Below are 9864 nucleotides of genomic sequence, written 5' to 3' on the forward strand. Positions count from 1 at the left end.
AACTCTACCACTGCGCCACAGTGCGGCCCAATTGCTCGCATGTTAATGCAGGGAGTAGCACACGTGTTTCAGACATATATGTGCTAAAGGATATTTAACGTGAGATTTCCTGTACTAAATGTGCCATATTGATTTTCTCAAATGTCATTCTGAATTTTGAAAATTAAATTGCACGAGACTGATCAACGATATAACTGCCAGCACACATACTACACAATTACATAATTAAATTTAGTGTCTCACATTGATTTCAATCCTTGCATTGAGTTCTGCCCAGTTAAATATAAAGCTTTATAAATAACTTTATGTAAGGATTATCAAAATAATGAAAACCTTTACTAAAAATATTAAACTTGTTTTTAATTTAAGTATATAGTTTGATATAGATTTGTGCGGCACAGTGGTGTAGCTGGTAGAGCTGCCGCCTCAGCACCGGAAACCAGGTCCGAACCTGACCTTGGGTGCTGTCTGGGTGGAGTTGGCATGTTCTTCCTGTGACTAGGTCGATTTCTTCCAGGTGCTCCAGTTTCTTCCCACATCCCAAAAACATCCAGATTTGTAGGTTACTTGGCCTCTGTAAAATTGCCCCTGATGTGTAAGGAGTGAATGAGAAAGTGGGATAACATAGAACTAGTGTGAACGAGTGATCGGTGGTCGGCTTGGATCATAGGCACATATCTTTCAATCAATTACTGTTGCCAGCATTGCAGAAGAGGCAAATTCTTAATTATCGCAAGGTCTGGTAATTATTAATGTATAAATTTGAAACTTACTCCTGTTCACCATATGTAACATTCTTGTTAATTCAGAGAGAGACCATTAATGCTCCTTCACAGTGTTTGCAATATGGTGGGACATCACCCGCAGCTTTACCATATTTTTCTTGTTCGATGAAAATGTACTTGGCAATCAACTTGGCGGTCACGGTGGCGCAGCGGTAGAGTTGCTGCCTTACAGCAAATGCAGCGCCAGAGACCCGGGTTCCATCTTGACTAAGGGTGCTGTTTGTATGTTCTCCCCGTGACCCATGTGGGTTTTCTCCGAGATATTCGGTTTCCTCCCACACTCCAAAGACGTACAGGTTTGTAGGTTAATTGGCTTGGTAAATGTAAAAGAAATTGTCCCTAGTGGGTGTAGGATGGTGTTAGTGTGCGGGGATCGCTGGTCGGCGCAGACCCAGTGGGCCAAAGAGCCTGTTTCCACGCTGTATCTCTCTAAACAAGTTAAACGTGACATTATTTGCATGTGGAACACACTTGGGCATATATTTTAGTGGGGGGTTTGTTCACCGGCAAGGAAAGAATTCAACATTTAACATTGGTCCATGAATATAAATCACTGTACATCCAAGGTATTTATTCACAAAATGCTGAAGTAACTCAGCAGGTCAGGCAGCATCTCAGGAGAGAAGGAATGGGTGACGTTTTGGGTCGAGACCCTGCTTCTTTGACACAGACTGTACATCCAAGGATTCATTTGTACATTTCTGGATCTCGTGTATGTTATCATGCCTTAATTATCGTCTTATTTCTAAACCGTTTGTCCTTTTCTCTTTTCTCTTTACAGGCAACAACAGCATTTTTGCACCTGTCCTGTTGCCACCATCGAGTAAGTGGATCTATTATTCAGTTTGAGATAAGAGCAGAAACTTCTGAAGATCTGAGAGAGCCCAGTAATTACTGCTTTTTGTATTCCTCCTGCGCTCCAAGAAATAGAGTCCCAGCCTATTCAACCTCTCCCTATAGCTCAGCCCTTCTAATCCTGGCAACATCCTCATAAATCTTCTCTGTACCCTTTCCAGCTTGACAATATCTTTCCTATAACATGGTGCCCAGAACTGAACACAATACTCTAAATTTAGCCTCACCAACATCTTATATAACTGCAACATGACCTCCCAACTTCAATACTTAATACTGAATGATGAAGGCCAATGTGCCAAAAGCCTTTTTGACCGCCCGATCTATCTGCGACTCTACCTTCAAGGAACCATGCACCTGTATTCCTAGATCCCTTTACTCTACAACATTCCCCAGAACCCTACCATTCACTGTGTAGGTCCTGTCAATGTTAGACTTCCCAAAATGCAACACCTCACGTTCCTCTCTATTAAATTCCATCAACTATTCCTCAGCCCACCTGGCCAATCGATCAAGATCCTGCTGCAATTTTTCACAACCATCTTCACTATCTGCAAAACCACACCCTTGCCGTGTACGTTCTCATCCAAATCACTGATATAGATGACAAACAGCAATGGACCCAGCACTGAACCCTGAGGCTCACCATCAGTCACAGGCCTCCAGTCTGAGAAGCAACCTTCCACCATCACCCTCTGCTTCCTTCCATGAAGCCAATTTTCTATCCTCATGCTCTTCCTCATCCGGATTCTCCTTTCAGAGAATGTAGAATGCAGACATGGGGATCAGCACCATGTGTGACCTGACAATACCCCCTCTACTTCGCCATCATCTCTCTCCACACTTCCCTGCCTGATTGTTTAATCCTGTTTGATCTGCGCATCAATGAGCTATCAACCAAGGCAGGACATCCGCCGTGAACGATATGGCCCTGCAGAGTGTTGTAGAGCAGAGTAAAAATACAGAGTTCCCTGAAAGTGGCGTCACAGGTAGACAGAGTGGTGAAGGCGGCTTTTAGCATTTGGACTCCTGGTCTGAGTCTATTAGTATTGTGTTTAAGTCTGAGTTTTGTTTTTACCCAGTGTGGTTTTCACCATAATGTCTTCACCAGTACAGTCTTCACCTTCACTGAAACATCACCCGTGCCTTTACCACGTCTATTCCAAATCTCCCCAACCTGACCTTGGATCAGCTGGCCGCACTGTATCCTGTGTTACCAACCACTCATTCTCCTGTTTCTTCTTGCTGTACTGCAATGATGTGCTGTTCCCCCATATTGATCATTTAAAGTTGTTGGTTCTCTGTTTGGATCCCAGTCCTTCTGCCCCATCAAAGTGGACACGAACCTTCCTGAACTCCGTTTTCCTCTGACACTGGCCTTGGTAAAATCCTCCATTGTCCTTGCTCTACTGTAGGGGCAGTGCTTTCAATTGTCCAGCCCCGTGCTCTGGTATTCCCACCTAAACACCACCTCCTTTTGAGACCATTGTTAGTGAACACTGCTTCTAATGGTGGGTTCAGCAACAATTTTAGATGAGTCTTCCGTGAAACGTAAGAGCATTTTCCCAAGCTGAGGTTCCACGGCAGCACTGTTTGTTCTGCTGCCGCCCAGCGCAAGGATCTATATTCCATCTTAACCTTGACGGCATGGGTTTTACTCATTTTACAAAGGCATAGAGTTTTAAAATTATACATTATGGAAACAATAAGTTTAATAGCTAATGTGACGCGTTAGTTCCTTAATGTAGATAAATGGCAAGAGATGCAAAAGAGAAAGAGAATTATTTGTAGATCTATAAGAAAGTAGAGGGAATGGTACTCAGGGGGATGGCTCAGAGGGTTGACATAGATTTGATGGGCTGAATAGCCAGCGTTTTAGTAAGCAAGTTGTAATAAACTGAAAGGACTTTATAAATACAATTTGTATTGTGTTATATTGAGCAGCTAAATTATAAGTGATTTCACCTCAATGTCTCCTTTCACCACTTCCAGAATCTCACTCCATTTCAAGTTTTCATAGGCTGAGTGAAGATTTGCCTGCTCCACCTCCTATTCCTCAACGAAGGAAGCCTGATCTAGACTTGACAAATTTGAAGGTAAAGGAAGCGCTGTGGGCTGTCAGAGGTTCTTCTCTGGTGTCTTTATCTGCTGATCCTTTTGCCCTCACCATCTGCCACCTTCGGCAATTGCTCACTTTCCACCCACATGTCCCAGTGTGTCATCATCCTGTGGCTTGGGTATTCATTGCACTGCAGAATGGGGTGTCGTATGCAGGATTGCATTTGGGCAGAATGGTAGTGAGAGGGTGCCAGACAGGAGATTCTCAGTCTTGTCAAATTATCATCCTGTTAATGAACCAAAATGAGAAGGTGGAGGAAGGAACTGCAGATCCGAAGGTCGACACAAAATGCTGGAGTAACTCAGCGGGACAGGCAGCATCTCTGGAGAGAAGGAATGGGTGATGTTTCAGGTCCAGACCCTTCTTCAGACTGAGAATCAGGGGAGAGGGATACACAGAGATAAGGAAGTGTAGGTGTGACATCAAAAGATAGGAGATCAAGGAAAATGTAGAAAAGATCATTGTTAGCTAGAAGGTGACAACAAAACAAACAAAATGTAATCAAGGGGACAGTAAGACTGGTCAAAGAACTGGGAAGGGTGAGGGATGGAGAGAGAGAGAGCAAGGGTTACGTGAAGTTAGAGAATTCAATGTTCATACCGCTGGGGTGTAAGCTGCCCAAGCAAAATATGAGGTGCTGTTCCTCCAATTTATGCTGGGCCTCACTCTGACAATGGAGGAGGCCCAGGACAGAAAGGTCAGAGTGGGAATGGGAGGGGGAATCTATCTTCAGGATAAATATGGTGTACGGTATAAATCCTAATGTTTCATTGGCGTTTCTCAATTAACGAGAAGAAACTCTGACGGCTGTATTTTGTTTGTTTGCAGCTGAGTTCCAGTATTCCGGATAGCCCGCCAGCTATTCCCCCACGGCTGCCTCGGATTCCTGCATTGAGTGCTCCCACTGACGGGTCTCTGCACAGTCCGCCTCCACCTCCTCCAAGGGATCCACTGCCTGACACTCCTCCACCCATACCTACCAGACCTCCTGAGATCTTTATGAACGATCCATTTAATCTTCAGCCACCACCGAAGGGCGGCCTTCATCGGGATCAAGATTGGTACAGGGAGTCTGGCACAAACCTCAATTCTCCCAGCACTCCTCCTCCAACACCCTCTCCCAGGGTTATACGACGTTGTTCCAATCACAGCAACCCTACCTACCCATCTGCTCCTCCCGTACCTCCCCGACAGAACTCCAGTCCACAGCTGCCAAAACTTCCACCAAAGACTTACAAGCGAGAGTTGGCTCACCCTCCCTTGCACCGAGGCGGACCGCCTCTGCTGGAACATGCAGAGATCCCTCAGTGACACCACGCTTCCTTGCCAGCACCGTGGGAAAGTGGGCAACCGCATTCAGGCACTGAGGCAAGAAAATGATTTGCTGTTTTTTAAGCTTTTTTTGTCTTCTAATTGTCAGTAGCCGTACAGTGGAGGAGACTGTCATTCAGAACCTGATGTTGGAGCAGACTAGAATCATCTTGTTTGTCTCAGACCACAGCGTAGATTACTGCTGTGACCTTCTCTCAGGTGATCAGTCATGTTTTCTTTCCGCAGACTTGCAGTGCCAACGTTATTACCTTGCAGTGTGTAACGAGAGTTTGCATTTGCACTGTACACTTGACTTAAATTATTTGAACTACTCATTGCACTGAGCCCACAGGATAAATCCCTGAGACTTATTTGAGCTCTAGTGGCCTTGTTAAACGATGGAATTTTAGACATCAGGAAGGTCATGATGCTGATCATGAGCTGTTTGTTTGAGCTGTACAGGTATTTTACTGATGCCGTGAATATTTGGTGCAGATTACCCACAGACTGAGTTTATAAAATACGGCTCCACCTTCACATGGTTGATTTTGTGTCTTGTGTTCTATTGGTGGCTGCTCCAAATATTAGAGAGAAAATATAACACTAATCTGGAATTTTTGAATGGAAAAAGTTGTCTAACCTCCACTAGAATGTAGGATACTGTAGCCAGTTTGTGAAACAATAAGCAGTAATAACTAAAGATGATGACATTTTGTTCACTAATTATTGTAAGCATACATTTTTTCAGATGTGCCTTTTGATTTCATTTGCAAATGAGTAACTTCAATTATCCAGTCATCTGAGCACTCAAAACTGAGAGCAGACATGAGAGGTGAATGTACAGTTTTGTTTTTATGTTACACATACAGATAATAACAGTTGTTTTCTTTACACTGAAGCGAATTACGTGAACAGTCTACCACCTGTGTGTAAAATTAGAATCTGAACTGCTGTGGACAAGACCCTTCTGATGCAAATCTCAGTGCTAAATTGGCTCTGCGGTAGCATTTGGTTCAATCCCCCTCTTTCAGTATTGTTCTTCAACCAGCATACACTTCAAAGCTTCACTAAGGAAAAAAAAAAGTCGCTATGGCTTAAATTTGCCTACTTGCCAGTATAACAGGTGGTTTATGAAGAGGTGAAGGAATGTGTTGTTTACCAGTTGTGTTGTAGCTGCTTTATTGAACTGGCAGTAATCATGGTCTATTCATGTAATGTTACGTGGCCTTTCAACTGTACTTTGTATCTGTGTCCTTAATAAGATCAATAAATTACTCAGTCTTAATTTTTACTTAAACATTCACAATCACGTGTGTCATCATTACCAAGATAAACTAATAGAATGTGAATCATTTTTTAATGTTTTGACTTTTTAAAGTTGACATCTCTTCCTGAATTACCTTTAGTTATTTATGTGAGTAATTTTGTTCTTCTGTTAAGATGTATTTTCAAGACAAGGTCCTGGGGAAGTCATGTTCTATTAAGTGAAATGTCAGTTCTGGGATTCATCTCAACTTCCTGCATCTGCAGGATATGTATCAAAAGGTTAGTGAAGAGCTCCAACCAATATTTTTGTTCACTTTATGATCTTGGCCGGAAAGTATATAGACTACTTTGCAATTGAAATAGTTAATGGGAGGTGGGCATGGCTGGCCAGACTGGCATTTATGGTCATTCACTAACTGTCCCTTAAACCAAAGTAAAACACGATGCTGGAGGAACTCAGCACGTGAGACAGCAGAGAATGGACTGGCGATGTTTCGGGTCTGAACCCTTCTGCAGAGCGAATGAGAAATTAGTTCAGAGATATAGAGAAGATTGTGGGCTTGCGTGAGGTTCCACGTGGGGAGGCACATATCTAAGGAGGCAATCATACATGTGAACATTGCCTTGCCAGACCGAGAGGTAGTGTGGCTGTCAGTGAGTACATTCAGTACCCACTGTGTAGGAAGGAACTGCAGATGCTGGTTTTCACCGAAGTTAGACACAAAATTCTGGAGTAACTCAACGGGACAGGCAGCATCTCTGGAATGATGTTTTGCGTTGAGACCCTTCTTCAGACTGTTGAAGGGTGTTGACCCGAAATGCCACCCATTCCCTCTCTCCAGAGATACTGCCTGTTGCTCCAGCATGTTGTGTCCACATTCAGTACCGTCTGTTGGCATTTACTGCTTATTTTTCCTGTGCTCTAATTTCTTCCATCAAACGGGCTGCATTTCTTTTCTGAAACAAGGATCTACTCCTCTTTCTGAAATCATTTTGTTTCCACATTTGCTAAAATTGTTGTGACCTTGCACCAAATGATAGGAAATCTGATGGCTGCCACCACTGTGATTGACTACTTTGTTTTCAAAACAACCATTATGACATGACCTTGCTATGGAAATGTTTGACTTTCTCATACAAATATGAGAATCAAAATCAATACATTGTGATTTTTGTTTAGAATAATGAACAATCAAAGTTCAGGACGATTGAAACAAGTACTCCAGCATTTTGTCTCTTTGTGTATTAGCAGCATCTGTAGTTCCTTGATTCCACTTCAAGATCTCCATTACAGTGTGCGTCCACATTACTGCTGGGGAGGTGGTGGGAGGGAAAGGGGGGGAGAGACCTATGCCTTGAAGATTAAAGACAATGAAAACTCAAATGTGAGGGTTCATCTCTGCCAAGAGTCCACATTGATCTGACACCAGACTCCACAAACAAGACACCGTTACAAATGCCATCGTAGGAAATAAACAAGTGAATAGAGATTGAAGATCAATGGATTTTCTAAAGCTTTGTTGAAGTGCAACACATACAAAACTGACCCAAAAGAGGCAGCTGTGCCACCCCACCAGGGTCGTGGTGAGCCCAGCACAACTGAAGGTGCACAGCGTGCATTGGCTCGCACCATCACGATCAGGTTTACCTTGCATAATTGATCATTTATTGCATATTTATTTGTTGTGTTTAATGTGCCTGTGAAGCTGCAGTTGGTAATAATGTCACTGCCCGGTGTCGAAGTCTCGATCCGTAACAAGATTGAAGGACTCAAATCATTAACCTGCACTCCTCCAACCTCATCTATTGTATCTGCTGTTCCAGATGTCAACTTCTCAGAGACCAAACGCAGGCTCGGTGATCGTTTCGCTCAGTCCGCCTTAACCAACCTGATCTCCCGGTGCCTCAGCACTTCAGCTCCCCCACCCACTCTGACCTTTCTGTCATGGGCCTCTCCATTTTCATAGTGAGGCCCACCGCAAATTGAAGGAACAGCATCTCACATTTCGCTTGGGCAGCTTGCAGCCCAGCGGTATGAACATTGACTTCTCCAACTTCAGATAGTCCCTCTATCCCCTCCCCCTTCCCAGTTCTCCCAGTCTTCCTGTCTCCTACTACATCCTATCTTTGTCCCGCCCCTCCCCTGACATCAGTCTGAAGGGTCTCGACCCAAAACGTCACCCATTCCCTCTCTCCTGAGATGCTGCCTGTCCCGCTGAGTTACTCCAGCACTTTATGAAACCATCAGCAGTGCTTATTATGTCCAGACCATCAAAAGTAACTTATTTGCGTATTATGTGCAGACCTGATGATTAACACGTTGATCTACGTAACATCATCAATAGTCATCTTGGTGTATAAATATCCTGTTGTGTCAACTAACGCGGGAATTGTAATCACAGCCTTTGACTGAGACGCATCACGCTTTGTGCAAGTAAAATAAACTACTTGCTCAAGGGGAGATGCGTCTCAAAGCCTGTGATTACAATTCCCACGGTAGTTGACACCACAGAATATATACCAAGATGACTATTAATGTTACGTAGATCAACGTGTTAATCGTCAGGTCTGCACATAATACTCAAAGAAGACGACTTTTGATGGTCTGGACGTAATACATAAAGACAATGACTTAAGTAGATAGACACAAAATGCTGAAGAAGGGTCTCGACCCGAAACGTCACCCATTCCTTCTCTCCAGAGATGCTGCCTGTCCCGCTGAGTTACTCCAGCATTTTAGACAATAGGTGCAGGAGCCAGCACCGCTATTCAATGTGATCGTGGCTGATCATTCTCAATCAGTACCCCATTCCTGCCTTCTCCCCATACCCCCTGACTCCTCTATACTTAAAAGAGCTCTATCTAGCTCTCTCTTGAATGCATTCGGAGAATTGGCCTCCACTGCCTTCAGAGGCAGAGAACCCACTAAATCAATTAAAATGCTCAATAATGGGTTTCAATCTTCAACTGGGCATGGGGAGAAGGCAGGCACGGGTTACTGATTGTGGATGATCAGACATGATCACAATGAATGGCGGTGCTGGCTCGAAGGGCCAAATGGCCTCCTCCTGCACCTAATTTTTATGTTTGCATCTATAAATATATATTATAGACAATAGGTGCAGGAGGAGGCCATTCGGCCCTTCGAGCCAGCACCGCCATTCAATGTGATCATGGCTGATCATTCTCAATCAGTACCCCGTTCCTGCCTTCTCCCCATACCCCCTGACTCCGCTATCCTTAAGAGCTCTATCTAGCTCTCTCTTGAATGCATTCAGAGAATTGGCCTCCACTGCCTTCTGAGGCAGAGAATTCCACACCTTCACCACTCTCTGACTGAAAAAGTTTTTCCTCATCTCCGTTCTAAATGGCCTACCCCTTATTCTTAAACTGTGGCCCCTTGTTCTGGACTCCCCCAACAATGGGAACATGTTTCCTACCTCTAACGTGTCCAACCCCTTAATAATCTTAAATGTTTCGATAAGATCCCCTCTCATCCTTCTAAATTCTAGTGTATAAAAGCCTAGT

The 9864-nt window shown here is 43.8% G+C and overlaps 1 protein-coding gene across 2 annotated transcripts in view; it reads left to right on the plus strand.

Annotated features, from left to right (window-relative positions):
• Positions 1–6365, plus strand: part of sos2 (son of sevenless homolog 2 (Drosophila)) — an 85521-nt gene extending 79156 nt beyond the window's left edge. For both annotated transcript variants that reach the window (XM_078406081.1, XM_078406082.1), the window contains 3 exons: positions 1567–1608; positions 3633–3736; positions 4588–6365. In XM_078406081.1, coding sequence (XP_078262207.1) covers positions 1567–1608; positions 3633–3736; positions 4588–5070 — 629 coding nt within the window. In that variant the 3' untranslated portion in view covers positions 5071–6365. The remainder of the gene's footprint in view (positions 1–1566; positions 1609–3632; positions 3737–4587) is intronic.
• Positions 6366–9864: the final 3499 nt, after the last annotated feature.

This window comes from Rhinoraja longicauda, chromosome 10, assembly GCF_053455715.1.
Source record: "Rhinoraja longicauda isolate Sanriku21f chromosome 10, sRhiLon1.1, whole genome shotgun sequence".
NCBI classification, from domain to species: domain Eukaryota; kingdom Metazoa; phylum Chordata; class Chondrichthyes; order Rajiformes; family Arhynchobatidae; genus Rhinoraja; species Rhinoraja longicauda.